The sequence below is a fragment of the Porites lutea genome, chromosome 11, assembly GCF_958299795.1.
Source record: "Porites lutea chromosome 11, jaPorLute2.1, whole genome shotgun sequence".
Lineage (NCBI taxonomy): Eukaryota > Metazoa > Cnidaria > Anthozoa > Scleractinia > Poritidae > Porites > Porites lutea.
This window is the reverse complement of record NC_133211.1, coordinates 4,488,273-4,504,668: the sequence shown is the minus strand read 5'-3', so window position 1 is coordinate 4,504,668 and position 16,396 is coordinate 4,488,273. Positions and strand designations below refer to the sequence as shown.

General features: G+C 38.0%; 1 protein-coding gene across 3 annotated transcripts in view; it reads right to left on the bottom strand.

The window, feature by feature from the left end:
* Positions 1 to 13,274, bottom strand: part of LOC140951521 (ubiquitin carboxyl-terminal hydrolase 32-like) — a 34,553-nt gene extending 21,279 nt beyond the window's left edge. For 2 of the 3 annotated variants that reach the window (XM_073400782.1, XM_073400783.1), the window contains exons 1-15: positions 13,058 to 13,274; positions 12,809 to 12,936; positions 12,606 to 12,711; positions 12,368 to 12,483; positions 10,521 to 10,686; positions 9,816 to 9,947; positions 8,935 to 9,042; positions 7,726 to 7,838; positions 6,317 to 6,391; positions 3,973 to 4,056; positions 3,679 to 3,740; positions 2,887 to 2,992; positions 2,494 to 2,790; positions 1,507 to 1,647; positions 515 to 751 (exon numbers count right to left, since the gene is read on the bottom strand). In XM_073400782.1, coding sequence (XP_073256883.1) covers positions 515 to 751; positions 1,507 to 1,647; positions 2,494 to 2,790; positions 2,887 to 2,992; positions 3,679 to 3,740; positions 3,973 to 4,056; positions 6,317 to 6,391; positions 7,726 to 7,838; positions 8,935 to 9,042; positions 9,816 to 9,947; positions 10,521 to 10,686; positions 12,368 to 12,483; positions 12,606 to 12,711; positions 12,809 to 12,936; positions 13,058 to 13,115 — 1,929 coding nt within the window. In that variant the 5' untranslated portion in view covers positions 13,116 to 13,274. The remainder of the gene's footprint in view (positions 1 to 514; positions 752 to 1,506; positions 1,648 to 2,493; positions 2,791 to 2,886; positions 2,993 to 3,678; positions 3,741 to 3,972; positions 4,057 to 6,316; positions 6,392 to 7,725; positions 7,839 to 8,934; positions 9,043 to 9,815; positions 9,948 to 10,520; positions 10,687 to 12,367; positions 12,484 to 12,605; positions 12,712 to 12,808; positions 12,937 to 13,057) is intronic. The other variant, XM_073400784.1, reaches the window with a different exon arrangement.
* Positions 13,275 to 16,396: the final 3,122 nt, after the last annotated feature.

Below are 16,396 nucleotides of genomic sequence, written 5' to 3'. Positions count from 1 at the left end.
CAAAGCTACCACATACCATGTTAGCCTGCACTTATGAGATTGACCGCTGGATACCCGCTAAGCTTGTGGACCCTCTTGACCGCTAAGCTCGTGAACCGCTTTGACTGCTAAGCTCATGGTGGTTAACTCAATTAAATTACATTTAACCAAATTAAATCACTAAATCCAGTGGATAAGTATTAGGGAAACCAATTGCACTATCCACTGGGTAGATAATTATCCAGTGGATGGCATTATCCACCTTTAGAACAACTGGATCCTGGAGGTTAAGAGCTCAGAATTTTTTCTGTGCTTTCAGGTTATAGAATTCTCTTTCTTCTTTTATTACGAGATTTTAATATGTTAAAAGGTTAATAATACATTTATTTCCCAACAAAAAATTATTTTTCCCATAATGATCAACTGAACATTTTCCATAATAAATTATTGCGTTGGTTAAAGATTTTGATCAGTGATCGGCACACCAATCAAATTTAACTTCAGATAAACTAACATTAGTAACCATTTGTCTAACCTGCTGTATAGTGTTCATTCGACTAAATGATGCCACATAGGCGAGATATCTCTTGGGTGGAGCATGGGGAGTGGCTAGAGAATTGGTACCAAATCCAAAGCTACTTAATCCAAAGCCGACTCCTGTCCATGTCGTGATTCCACCACGAGTTGGAGGGGGAGAGTGTCGGAATAGCCTCAAGCTGATGGGATATAGTTCTAATTCAGGTGTTGGGTCACCATTTGTAGGATTAATCACCTGGGAACAAACAATGAAAATACCAATCTATATTAATTTTCTCCTCACAACAATGACTTTGACTATAAGCGGACCCATAAAAAAAAAATTAGAATAATAGGAATAATATGAGGAACTTAGGTAAACAAGTAAAGCGATGAACCACAGGTTAAAACTAAATATAAAATACAGTTGCACCTCTCCACAATGGCTACCTGGGGGACAGAAGAAAGTGGCTGTTGTAGAGAGGTTTAAACAAGAATAAATGTACAGACTGTCCGCCAAAAACAGTGGCCATTGGAGAGAGGTGGCCACTGTGGAGAGGTGGCTGCTAGTGGAGGTTTGACTGTAGTACACTAACAGGTTTACTGTTCCACAATAATTGAGTCACTTAAGGTATTCCATCAGTGATAGATGTTATTGATGATCGGCTTACCACCATATTCAAGACTCCAAAACTGCCAAAATTTTCTAAAGAAATGTAAGCCAGGAGACCATGCTTGCTCCCTGGGATACATTAATTCATGAATTTAGGCGGTTGTAAAAGGGACCTTACAGGTCTACTGAATTCAGCAGAATGAATCAAAGTAGACATCTTTTATTTCAATAGACTGTAACTTCATTTCTGTGAACAAGGGTACCCAAGCCTTGAACTCATTTCATTGAGCACTCACTGAAGCTGAATGCTGGAAGGTCTATACAAAGCATTGAACAGTACAATTTTGAATGACAGTGGGAAAAGGTCCATTTGCTTGACATCATAAATTAATTAGTACCGTTCTTGGTAGAGCAGGTCCTCCTCCATACCACTGTTGCAGTGCTCTCCATACAGGTTCAGGGATGATCTCAAAGTCACGGCCTCTGACCAATGGAATGTTACGTTTTAATTTGCCTCCTTCACCTGTTAGGATCATCACCTGTTTGAAATTCAAAAAATAAAATAGAAAGAAAGGTAACTGTAAATGCACTTCTATGCTGCTGGTCCTGTTGTGGTGGTTCTATTTACGACATACAATGTATTTTACAAAATTGAAGGGGTGCTTGGAAAAAAGCCCCAGGTGACTTCTGTGAACTGATGCCCCTCTGATTGTCTGTTCAGATTGCCTTGTACTTATATGTGAAACAAAAGATTATTTGAAGTCACATCAAGAATCATTCAGCCCTCTAAATGTGTTCTGAACATGCAGCCCTTCCAATGTGCATGTACTGAAAAAAGAGTAGCACTGTTGTCTACTATAGCTTAGACAACTACAAAACAATGATCTTATTCAGTTGAAACATAATAATATAAACTTTTCATCACTGATAACTTTTATTATGTCAGATGTGAGGCTCATCTGGCAGACACAGGAGCAGCTGCAAACCTGTACTTGGGAAACTTATTGGCCAGAAAATAACTGGCTTAGGTCAGAAGAAGGGAGTTTTTTAAGGCTCCTGTCACTGGTTAGGGTAAATGATTTTGTAATAATTTTCCAGTGAATTATGAATCTTGCTGCACCTGGATGACACAAGGTTCATGTTATAAGGAGAATGGATTGGCACAGTTCGTTAGTGTGCGGCCTTTTGTGAAGAAGGTCCTGAGTTCCATTCCCAAGAGTGACCTCACATCCTTCTTTCTACTTCGTTCCCTTCCATGTAGCTTGAAATAGCCTTAAATACCCGTAAAAGGGAGCACTGACAGAGAGATGGCAGTAAAATGAGTGCACCGTTCACCTCAGGTTTGTTAGTCAGATGACTATTTCAAGCTACCGAGATCTCCTCACCTTTCGTGTTTCAGGTTCAACAAGAGGAACATTATCAACTGGTCCAGGCACCTGTGTAGCACACGTTGTTCCCTGTGTACAGTGGCCATTCATCATTCCAGATGGACTCACTGTTGTGTTGCCATGGATAAATGAGGGTTGGGATTCTCTTCGTATTAGAGGTCTTGTCTTCCCAGTGGAGTCATTGCTCCATGCTTGCCCTGGATGCCCATGGGTTAAATTTGTTACTTGGTTTAGTCTTGAAGGAAGGGTACCATTCTTGCGAAGGTTACCAGTTGAGCTTCTTCTTATGTAAGGCTAAATCAACAAAAAATCACAACAAATTTATGAAGTCCCCCTTTTAAGTAAAACAACCAACAGAATGTATACAATGTAGTTTGTCAGTGAACCAACCTGATAACTGACATATTCTTTCCAGATTCGCCACCAAGAAATTGCGACCAGATACCAAATTGTCCCTGCTTTGAGCTCATGCTGATACTCTCGCTCAAGCCACCCTCTGCAAAGAATAGACAACACCTTAAAGGGGATGTGTCCATTTCTCATAGTTCATTTTTTTGATAACAACAATCAGACATCTTTTTACTTACCACAGAAATTGAGAAATAACTTGTGAATGGTAAAATTACAGCTTTGCGTCGAATGAATATGTCTCCCAAGCATTTTATAATGTTATGAATAACAAAAATGAATTTTGAAAAACTCTTGTGCTAACAAGTTTTCAAGAACACAATTTCAATTCGTTTCAATCTTCTTCAAGTTTGTCAATTTGTTCCTCCTTTTGTATTTGCTGTGTTGTTTATACTTTTTTTTCATATGTTGAGCAGTTTTTCACAGTTTGGTGGCGGTTGCCACGGTTGGAATTTTTCACGAACTTTGTGACACAGCTCCCTAAAATACAAAACCTGAAATGTCAACATCAAGGAGACAAAAGACAGATTCAGCATCACCTTTATGGCAAACAACAAACGTAGGACTGGAGTCGAGAAATTTTCAACATGAGAAATGAGCAAATAAAGACAGTTTAAAACAGCTCTTATACATAGACCTGGCGTGAATCTACTGATTTTTGAGTAGTTATAATGGACAGTAAACGACAAGTTAAGGGGAAACTTGGTCACATGGTACAAATTCATGTTTGCCGTAAACACAATGCTTAATCTCTCTAATATTACTGGCATTTACCTTACTACTTGAAGTTCAACCTCTCTTGTAGCTGGCTTTAATCCCAGTACAATGTGGCAAACCTAACAAAATAAATCACACTAAAAGTAACATAGTGTTCAAACACTCTTAGTGATCACTTGTTCCAACACTAACATTATGAGTTGAAAAAATGGAAATCTCTTCAACTTTTAAATGACTACTGAAGTGACAAACATTTATTTCCAAAAAAGGGAAACAATAGAATAAAGTATTGTCACACTAAGTGTGCTTGCCTTTAAAGTCAACAATATTTTTATTATTGTGATAACTGACCTGTACCAACAACTTGGGGAAAATATGGGAAAATCTGTGAGTTGATGCCCACTCTTTGTACTCCTCTAAACTAATTTGACCATTCTGAAGGGAAATCACATTCATTTTTAAAATACAAGAAAGTATACAAGAGATTCCTTTATAATAAAGGAAAATTAAGACTTCTTTAACCCATTCGCCCCTGAGCTGCCAGTAACTGCCCATACGGATCCACGTCCTATCTACCGCTCGTGATATCATCAGTTTCAATGATCAAGGGCAACTTTGTCAGCCAACTTGTGCAGAGTGAAGAGAACTGTCAAACCATACCAGAATGATCACAATTCAGTCAAGGACACCCAAGAAAAAGGCAAAAAACCATGTCACATTGACCTGAACATTTCCATGAAAATCTTGTTCCACTACCCACCTACCTTTCCTTTCTAAAAACTTTTCCCACCAAAATGAAGCCTACTAAATGCCCAGCAAGAGAAAAAAAATGAGGCAAGAAAAGCCAAAAAGGAGGGGAAGAGAGAAAGAGAAAAGTAAAAGTCAAGACTGCTGTGTCACTTTTCAACCCAAAACCTGTATCAAAATTTTACTTTCTGCGCATGCCCGAACGTCGTAAGCTAATGGTTTGCATCTGGATCAAAAGGCTGCGAAGTGTACAACCTGTGAAAAGCTTTGTGGTAAGTTTTAGCTCTTTACAGCACAACAGTGACCAGAAAACCAGTCGACTAAACATGTTTTTCAGCAACATCCTCAGGCGCGAATGGGTTAAGTTGCATGTTTCCTTTTCCATATATAGGTCCTTAGCTATTTCACTGAAAACCTGTTTCTTTCAATACTTCTCTTATTTAGTAGGGTGCAAAGAAAGGGGTGTCTTGACCCCTAAGAACCCCCACTGAATGACTCTGAGCTTTATTGATTAGGGCTAGGAAACTGAGTTAATCAACTTTCAGTTTTTTTCCAGTATAATGACTTAAATGGACCGTGATTCACTCTGCAGGGCTTCTGATAGGTCGTGGAAAAAAAAGTCAAATTTTGCGGGATTTTTAGGGACAAAATCACGGAAAACTCGGCCGATTTCGCAGGAATTTTGGGGCAAACTTGGCCAGGAAGCAATCGCTAAAAAAACGGCAGAGTTTGTGGTTATTTTCGGGGCAAATTTTGCTAGAAATTGATCGGTTTTGCGCTGATCAGACCAGCGTTTTTAAGGTTTTCCTAACAGAGGTCATTATTTGCTCTTTCAACAACAATACGCTCCAGAAATGAACCAATGGCAAAACCTTTAACATCATTGCTAGTGCCCAGTTTTTCGCAACATAATCTATGCCTGGTAGTTTTGGAATGTTGTTTGAATGTTTCAGTGACAAAGTTTTGACATAAATTTGTGAGTTTATGGCAAGTAAACACCTCCAGTAGCTGAGACAAGTTTCAAAATAATTGCTCTACAGGTATTTGATAAGATTTCTACCAAATTTTGTGGTATTTTGAGTGTTTTTGTGAATTTCGAGGGATTTCGGGGATTTACCTGAATTTCATGGCTCCACGACTGCCCTGACTCTGTTTCCTAACCCTAATCAATAAAGTTCACTTGGTGGGGGAGTCTTAGGGGTCTTTGTTTTCAAGACACCCCAAAGACAGTAAGTTTCAAAGCTTGTCATTTGGGCAAGCTGTAGTTAGCATGTACCAGCCCAAGGGTCATTTAAGCTTGCCCCCCCAAAAAATTGATGAGCAGGATCAATTACAGTTCTTCTGTTACTTGAATTCCCCACAAAAACTTCACATGCTCATCGGACAAGTTAAAAACAAGATTCACTAGCCCCTGGCTGTCGGACATCAGTCTTTCTTTGCACGCTGATTTACATTTATTTTTTTAATTACAAAAGAAATAGAGGATATTACACAGTGGCACAAAGATATGAATTTTATTTTCAAGTGGCAAAACAATATTTTACGAACGAGCGCAGCTAGTGAGTAAAATATTGTTTTTGCCACAAGAAAATAAAATTCATATCTTCAAGCAGCCATGTAATGTTCTTTTTATTATACAGACAAAAAGACATTGATAAAATAATAGAGGGAAATTACTGAAATTACATCATCAATAAACTCACATGTGATATTATGGAAAATATACCACTCTGGTCCCGGATGTAGTTTTTATTAATTTTATGAGTGGTATATTTTCCGGTAAAACACTCGTGTCTATATAATAAACAATAATAATACATGTTTGCCCACCCAAAAAAAGATCCAGGGATCAGTCTGAGTTATACCTTGTATAATAAATGTTCATTCCATAAAGTCATAATAATTGTAAATTCAAAAATAATATTATAAGAACAGTGCACTGCTGTACCTCTTCTTGGTTACAGTCATTGAGTATTTCATTTGCCATTAAAGGAACATCTTTATCCCAGATGGCACTTGAATCCTGAAACAACAAGTTCTGGTTATTAGATCCATTTATGACCAGTCTAAGGGCGCTTTTTATTTGTCAGAACTGGCTGGCCGGGCCATTGCCATACCAGTCATTTTAAAATGAAATAAGCTTTTTCCTAGAGTTTTTGCTGAAAAACCTTCTCCTTCGTGCATACTATTTTAGAATTTCACTGATCTAGCTGGATAGTTTTGATTAAAAGTGAAATTCTCATTACGACAGAAATAGTCTGGCCAGCCCTGTACCAGACAGATAGAGAGTGCATGCATGTATATGTGCACTGCAAAACAATGCAAGTTCACCTTTGATTTACCAGTTCAATACCATGTCAATAATACCAAGATATAAAATGCAGTATGTGCTAAATTCCTTGGAGTGACACTTCAAATAAGACTTCATAGTTTCCAACAATACAATTGCCTCTTCAGCACTTAAAAAATAAAAATTTAAGCAGGCAAAGGGATATGTGCTATGTTCCATGCAAAATCTATTCTCAGGTTAAACCTCCTATGATATTTTGTAAGCCTGAACAATATGAATGGCACATTAATAATATAGTAATTACTATTATAAGCATCATACTGACAACATTTACATCTTAGCTAACTACTATCATGGACAAAAATCATTAGGATGATGATACAATATTCATAATTGCCTGTAACTTTAGGATACATTCATAATGCAGTGCTATATTTTTACAACTGCCTTGCAGTTCCCCTTCCCCATTTTATACAGTGTTGAAACTCAAGAAAAATTGTAGTAAGTAGTCATTGTTTTAGTCATTTATACACTGGTTTAACACTGCATATGGCGGGGGGGGGGGGGGGGGGGGGGAGGAGGCAAGGCATTTGTAGCATTAAAAATCCACAAATGCAAGTTTGCCTGGAGACTTTTGTCGATGATTGTAGATATGCCTGTTGGCAAGTGGATTATCACTGGCCTGAGAACCAGTTTTCAAATACATTATATCAGGTTAACCTTGAGAATTGAAATTCCACGTGTTCGAAAGAAATACCCAGGATCAATGTCTGAGGGTCCGTTCTTTAAGGGTGATCTGGATCAGGATCAGTGACCCGAGATCACTTGAATCATGGTGGATCAAATGAACCGATGAATCCTTGTCCAGAGTGGATTCATCGGTTCATCTGATCCACAATAATCCGAGTAATCGCAGATCACTGATCCTGATCCAGATCATATTAAAGGAGTGTACCCTGACTGTTATGGGGTAAGATCATCAGGATATTTCTGTTAAATATGAAAGCACTGAGTTATATGCTATTTAAAAGCATTTTAACAGTTCAAGACATCACAAAAAAACTTGCCTTTTCTCCAACATTATTCTCCTTTCTGATGTCTATTAGTGCTTTACACATTACTTCAATTTCACTTCTGGATAGAAAGCCATCTCCATCAGTATCAAATACCCTAAAACAGACTGAAGAAACCAAAGTTGTCATTTAATTTTTTCTACTAGAATATATCATTAGTGAGAACAGCATCATGACAGTAGTTAATCCTTGTTCTAAAATCATAAGAGTAGAATCTTATTGATGTCCCAGAAAAAATAAAGGGTTAAGGATAAGCAATACAAAAATTAATTGAACTGAAAGCTGGTTGGTTAGGGTACTTATTATACATCAGGGATGTAGCCGAAGAAACGTTTTATTAGTCAAGATGGCTTTTTCAGTCAACTACCCCTTCAAAATTACCCCTTGTTTTTGTTTCTCAGAGTAATTTCAGCTAGTGGTACGCTTTATTTTAGCTGGTAAAAAAAAGGCTATTTCCAAGTTCCAAAAACTCTCACTTTCAAAATAAGGCTAACTGAAAACCCTTTCTTGTGAAAATGAAGGGTTTTTTGCATGAAAATAAAAATATCATTTTCATATCAATGGTTTCCCGCTTAGCCTCACTTTGGATCAGAAGCTTGGGGCATCTCAGAAATGGCCTATTAGCCAGTGGCCATCTCCTGGAGACATTCCTTAATGTTATGCACGTACAGCCCAATAGGTGAACAAATTGTTGGTTTTTAATTGAGTTAGTCCATTGATGTCAGTTTTGCTTGATTTGTCGATATTAAGTGCTTTGTAAGGAAGAACCAGCAGCAGCATTTAATAAGCTAATCAACCAGTGAGTCATTGGTAGTATTCTGTAGAATACACAATGCATTCAGCAGAGTTGAGCAGTTAATGCATTGGTTTCTCAGTAAGTGGTGTTCAGTGGTGGGATTGATCACATCACCATTTCTTGTTGCTTATTTGTGCTCAGTCATTAGTGTGCTGAGGTTTATACCATTCTCACAAATATAAGTACCCTGGTGCGCCATAGTCACTTAGCCCAGTTGTCGGTGTGTGGGTTTGTGTTTGTCCTTAAATGATCGTTCACAGCTGTCATAAAGTGGCAATCCTTTTGTGGTGGTGTATGTCCGTCTAAGGCTTTAGGATACATGTGATAGTTCAGAGGTGCCTGTCTGTTTATATATTTTTGTATAATGTTAGACAGTATAAAGTGCTATGGAAAGAAACTTTACTCACATTTTTGCCTTTCAGCATTGGATCCCCTGCAGCACTTAGAGATCCCACAAGCTAACTCACGGAAATCTATGTGACCATCACAGTTTTCATCAAAGGCTTTAAAGAGACCTGTAGATTAATGGCAAGTAAATAAACAAACCTACTAAAAATGGTAGTTTCAAAGGATCAAACCTTAGCAAGAAGTGAACAGGAATATCGAAAGGATGAATACATAGAGGATATTACACAGTGCCACGAAGATGTGAATTTTATTTTCGAGCGGCAAAACAACGTAAAATATTGTTTTTGCCACAAGAAAATAAAATTCATACCTTCAACCCGCCGTGTAATTTTTATTAACTTTGTAACTTTTTATTACATACACAAAAAGACATTGATAAAATAATAGAGGGAAATTCCCGAAATTATGTCATTGATAAACTCACGTGTGAGATTATGGAAAATATACCACTCGGGCCCAGGATGTAGTTTTTATGAATTTTATGAGTGGCATATTTTCTAGTAAAACACTTGTGTCTATATAATAAATAAATGTACAGGTTAAAAAAACTTTATGTATTACCAAAACACCCAGTGTAGGACATTACTCTCAGAGCACCTAATGTCCAATGGCTGACCTTGAATTCTAGTTTTTTTAACACAAAATGTCATAAAGTTTTCCTTGGCTTTTATTGAGAAAAAAGAGCAGGAAACAAGACCGATTTTTTCAGCCTCATTATTTAATACCCAGAACACCAAGGCTGAACCAAGGTGAACCAAGGCTGAAAGAACTATACTGTTTTGGTAAAGACTGCAGTTACTCATGAACACTGTTGCACATTATAAAGGTCAATGTAAGACTCAAATTTACCAACTTTAACAGACAGCAGTACATTACATACCTGGACAGAGACACTTTGGTATAGGTGGTGACACAAGTGGAGTGAACGTCTCCAGGTCAAATTTGCCAGTTTTTGTCCCAGACTTCAACGTCCAGTACCTCTTTTCAAGTTCCATGACATCTATTTCTTGTACTACAGCACCCAAATAAAAAACACAATGATTAAATTACAAGTTTCTATCATTAGAACTTTACCTTGTCCTGAGCACAATTCATTTCAAAAAGGACATTTTTTTAACCCATTTGCTCCCGGGATTTTTGCCGAAGAATGAACACATAATACCTTTTGTAAGCGATCACGACCACTTCTTGGGGTGATGGTTTTAGAATTCTTTTATAGTTTTTATCCCCCTGTAGGCGGCCACTTGAGGCATGTTTTACAAGACACCATGAAATTACATATTGTAAATTTGTGTATTCTATTCAATGATTATTCTCCTACATAAATTGTGGTTTGAATCTCGTAAGTGACCACAAAATCTTTGCAGTTTGGGTGGTCACATGACTTTGTGGTCACTTACGGAATTCAAACCACAGGAGTCTCTTCCAACAAGATGTCCACACCCATCAACACAATATACAAATATAATACAATATACAAATTCCCCCCACTACAATTTAAGAAACGTATAGGGACAACAAATGAGAATCTGAATTTTGATATTAGGATTTACAGGGGTAGATAGCCAATTTCAAAAGGACTTACAGTGAGTGACACTGGCAAGTGTTTGGTAAAAGGTTGGTGTTTCACTACTGTCTGTCAGCTGAATGCTGCAGCCATTACTGATAATCAGTAACCACCTTGTTACTGTGGTCACATCAGGGTTTCTCAGCAACCAACTGGAAAAGTCCTCAAATGACAGTCGATCACACTGAAAAATATAATGCGGACAGTAATATGTCAGGTATAGGTCAAAATGAAACTCAGGTTAAAATGGTTTCAACCTAGATTGATTCTCGGTTTCCTTTGTTTACTAACTATTTACTAGGAGACAAAGGAAACTGAGAATCAAACTAAGTTGCAACCTTTTTAACTGTGGAAGTCGTCTGCCTCGCCGATTGCAGAGCGGTGCTCCCCCCTTTACGCAATATGTCTACTTCCTGTGTTTTTACTTAACCCTATATTTTAATTGTAGCTAAGGAACCTCGACATTAACCTATGATAAATCCATAGTAATACAGTGAAACCTCTATTAAGCGGACAGCCTCTATTAAGTGGACACTAAGCCGGGTCTCGAAATTAATGTGTTTTATTTCCCTTTATAACGAACCCCTATTCAGCGGACACCTCTATTAAGCCGATGCGGACACTAAAATAAGTTGCATTTGGCTAATTTCTATTGTCAAAAACCTCTACTTAGCGGACACCGGACTGGATTGAAAATAGTAGTATTGGATTACGTCCTTGAAATACGTACTGAAGTCAATTAATGTTTTTGGATTTACAAACAAATTAAAGTTGGTACTGAAAGGTAATGAACTTGAACTTTGGATAGCTTCTTTAACAACATGCAACTTTATCACAGTACAGAGTAACTGTTGAATGTTGATCGTTAATAAACGTTGTACAATTTTTACAACCTCTATTAAACGTGCACCCTCTTGAATGCTTCCATGGGTAACACTAATACATTTATGAAAATGAACATGATCTTTGCAGTAGAATGGATAAGCTATAGAGTTCATATCTTTATTTGCAGTTCAAATGATGATTCATTTCATATATTTCAATTCACTAATAAGTTTGTTCCTTGATTCAAACATAAGAACATCACACTTCATGACAGCCTTTGACAGGGAAACATTGGAAGTGTTTCAAAGATTTTAGTGGGATTTGAACATCACTCGCACATTTACAAGAGTTATAACTGTAGGAACTAACCAAAGTAACATATGTAAATGCACAGTAGAGGGCTTCGAACCCACAGTGCTCATGTGCAACAGAATCAACTTCCCTTTTCCCGGTCACACACTGTAATTTGTCCTCACATTTTTTAAACTTTATAACAAACCAATATTATTTTCAATTCCCCAGAAAGTTCAAAGCATGAGGATCTTCTACACAATCTTTCTGTGCAAAACTATATATGCGAGTAACTGCTATGCTTGTATTGAAATTATGGCTAAGCATACCATACAAGGAAACCACAGTTTCTATTGGCGCGTTACATGTGCAAGAAAACAAGTCTATTAGAAAATTGTAAGTCTTATATAAGCTTCAGCTAAGTATTTCCAAGTATATATGCTTCAGTGCGTTTTAAAACTCACAACAAAACGTTAAATTGATGACTTCACTTTTTCGAAATAACTTAATGCTACTGAGGGAAAATTCCTGGTTTTGAATGAAAATATAAGTCTCAAACGCAAAATGTAAAACTTAGCTGGAGATCAATTCTACGCTAAAAGCATTAACCCAAGAATAAACATGGTTACAATGGAGTTAATACGAAATATAAAGTCACGTATTTGAGAGACAGTTGCGTAGAACAAAAGGACAGCTAAGGAGATTATGATTGCCAGTTAATGTTGAAAACAAGAGAAACAAGGTATTACCTCGTAGAAGCAATCGATCACTGCTTGAGGAATATTACCACCATCACAAGCTAGAATAAGACTCTCCATGCTATCTTTGTACACGAATACTCCGTCAGAATAAATATTGAAAATAACTAGGAAAAAAACAAGAATCATAAAATGAAAAAGTAAGATTACATTTGTCAGTGGATTATCTCACAAGACAAAGTGAATCATGATTAATTCAAGCCCTGAAGGTCTCGGAAACCAAACTTACATTTTATCTTTTCTTCACGAGTTCCCCGAGTTAAAAGTACAAGACCACACAGCAAATCCCGAAATGTTATTCCCTTGTTTGTGCCACCAAATCCTGAGTAAATTAGCTGAAAGACAACCGAGATTGTTGTTGGGATCAACTACACAAGGCAAAGAGATGAACCGAAGCAATCACACAGCTTACAACGCACTACTTTTCCTTACCTCAGCGACTTTGCTCGGAACACCATCACCAACTACTTCTCGGGCAAAAACCGTCTGGGGCATGAATCCACTCACACCACAACACCGCTTGAACGCCAGCCGTAGGCGTTGCATTTCATCATCAGTAACTGAAACAATTCCCAAACAAACAAAGGGAAAAATCAGCTGGAATAAACACCGAAAACTTATTCTGTTGACCTGATCGACAGACGGAACAGGTCTTTCAATCGTGACCAGCTGAATACCTACCTCGTTTTGTCGCTTCCTCATAGGAGAGGAAGCACAGTTTTGACTCCCTTAGACCCATAATTGACTAGTCTGGTAGTTCCTACATATTGTGGAGGCTGTCGTTGTCCCGATAAAAATTATTAGCGATAAACATTGCACCTTGCAATGTCTTGATCTTAGGCAAAACACACCTTCCTTGATTCCTGCTCGTGACGTTCTCAACTCTGAAGCCTCGTTTCGACGTTTCGCTGTTTCCCTTTTCGCTTGCATTGTGGGTAACAACGGTGCGCGGGAAATGACGCTACAGGTTTTCGAAATTCGGTTTCCTTGGTAATTAATGAACACGATAAAACATACTCTGCTTATTTCTTTTTTATGTTCGATTTCTATCGTAAGATTGTTTTATTTATTTATTCTGTATTTATTTTTATTATTTTATTTTTCAAATTACTTATTTTCTGACACGTAGATGTCTGGCGAGCTAAGTATCGTCAAGAGAGGATAAAGCTATCCTCTCTTGGTATTGTACTTTTCCAATTACGGAAGACTGAAATTTTCCAAGCACCTAATTGACTATCAGCTGCGAGTAAAATTCCATTATATTTTTTTCTCTTGTTTTAGCTAGTATGAACAGCTTTTTCGGTCTCTGACGTATTTTTGGACTTGGTGAAACAAAGGCATTGCGTTCGCAAATGTATTTCGTTATCAACCGCTAGACTACCTGATCGGGAAATAGTCATGCATGATTAGCGAAAGTGAAATCAATGTCTCGTTTGATTATCTTTGATATTGTTGCTCAAGCAAATACAGTATAGCGCCCTTGACGCAAACAGTGCTTTCGAAACAAAACATGCCAAGTGAGAGGATGCTTTTATCCTCTCTTGATTCCAGACGAAGATGAGGAAATAATCAGAACCTATAGAACCAGAGTAGCAGTGAAACGAAATTTTGCCAAATTCAGCTACTGGAAAATGGCTGTCAGATGAAGCAAAACACAGAAAGTAATGGCCCTAAACAATGAAGGAAGGCTTAATCAACACAACAAATACAAACGACGGCACGCTGATGGACAAGTCTGAGATCAATTCTTAATTACAATTAGGACCGCATGCACGTTCGTAGAAAAACGAAAAGGAAGTCGTCGTCGTGTGCTTACGTCTTCAATTAATACATAAAACGAGGGAGTGAATTATAAATTTCTCGCCATAATCGTGCAGCCAGGCGCGTATCGTAAATTCGCATGTGCGTACTTTTAAAAATGTCCAAGACTAATACAACGAAGCAAAAAAAAAACCAGGAAAGAAATAACCCAGAAAGGAAATATTAGCGACAGTCTTAAAAGACAATGAGATTGGTTGACTAAATTTGATGAGAGGGCTGAAAAGGCTGGAAAATCGCGAGTGGGATGAGTGTTGCATCATTCAAGAGAGAACTTTATACGCATTATTTTTTTATCAGTCGCGAGATGAAGAGGCCCAGTTTTGAAAGGATCATCTGCGACAGCAGCAAGTCTAGCGTCGGAAAGGATCTAGAATTGTGTTACCTATCGTAACACAAACTTCACCAATTGTCAATGAAGAGAAGGCTAACCAGCGCGTGGCAGGCATTTGAAGGAGAAGGCAAGGTGAAAGTTTTTTTGAAAAGCGTTCTGCGCCACGCACCCTATCAGGAAGCTAACTAATTGATGCTCTAGTACTCAATAGTATTTTAAAGTACCAAAAAGAAAAGAAATAAAAAAGGGAATATAATTAAGAAACGCATGTGGAGACGATTATTTCAAGAGGGAGAAGGGTGACTCTTAAAAAACTTTGCGTGACCCTATTAGCTAAGTAGGGAAAAGGACGAGGGCCATACACACAGTCCCAAAGACTCTTACTATAGTGGCCACTCTCATCAAGGACTCCCTTAGTATTCTGTCGGATAAATAGAACTGTCCAATCCACTTACAAATTACTGAATGGAATAAGCAATTTTTTTATCAAAGGACTTTTGATCAACGCCCTGCCTTTCTCTATTGTTCAAAAAGGTTGAGAAATACTACTGAGTTAAATACGAAAAACGTCAGCTGTGCCTAGACGTTTGCGTGCAGCATTATTTGGAACACAAGCAGTTTTAAACCGTGGTGACTCCTACAGCACTACGAAGGCTACCAGTCGGGAAAAAGTTACACAAGGGAGCTAAAGCAGAGGCGTTTTTAGAAGGGGGGCATTTTCCTTTTAAAAAGTCTTGACGGAACTAAATTCATATTTTGAAAAATCTTAAGTCTTAGAAAGACGATTTGGTTGTAAAAAGGGTAAATTCACTGCCCAAGAAAGCAAAAAGCGCACTTCCGGTAGATATGCGTCGCATTGACATGCGTCTTTGCATAAGCTACTACCTTGATGACCGGGCGTTGGCGGAAAACTTTATCCTCTCACTTCATCCCAAGTTCTAGCATTACTAAATGAACAACAAGGAGCTCCAAAATGTTACAGTTCCCCGCCCCTATTTAGAGCTGCCACAGGGCAAAGAACTTCCTATCATAGAACTGTTAACGGATCATGTGCTGGCGAATCAAAACCGATTCTAAATAAAATCGGTGTCAGGTTTGTAAATGGGTCCAAGTTTTAGAGAAACTATTTATAGGTGATAAATAGTCCACAGTCTCGCCCGCTGAGACACCTCTCACTGAGACCATGGCCAACCAATTAAAAAACTGTCCACTAAGTCGCCCGAAACAAATCGGTCACCAGGTGATAAGTATATATTAAGTGGTAAAATGCAATGCTGGCACCCCTCCCTTGGCGCTTGTGTAGCGCTCCACACACGCCTTGTACTGGCTTTTCTTCCCTCTCCCAAAAAATGCCCGAAATACACTTATTCCGCAGGCTACATAAAATTCCGCCGTGGCTTTGGGTTATATGATTGGACGAAACGTTTCCTTGTGTTATCCAGTCGTAATTTAGCTGAAAAGGTTTGTTGATTAGAGACATAATAGAAGAGAAAAATCATCAAACGCATCTGTTTGAGTTTCAGGAATGATTTTCTCAGACAATGCGCGCATTCAACAGTAACGTACCATTTAAGCCATAAGATCAAAGTTAATTTTCATTTGTTTTCCCTATTTTTTTCTATTGAAGTAGTGGGGAGAAGTTGATAACATATCAAATAAATATAACTTTTGAGAGCATGTCGTTGGCTAATGACCAATGTACTTTACAAAGCTCTGATATTACAGGGAAAAAATTGATATTGATCACTCTTAGGGTTTAAGGGGATAAACGGTATATATACAGGTATTACATGACTAGCCTGTGGCGGGCGTTGAAAGGGGAGGGAGGAGAAGAGAAACGGGAGAGGGGATTTGAGAAGGAAGGAAAG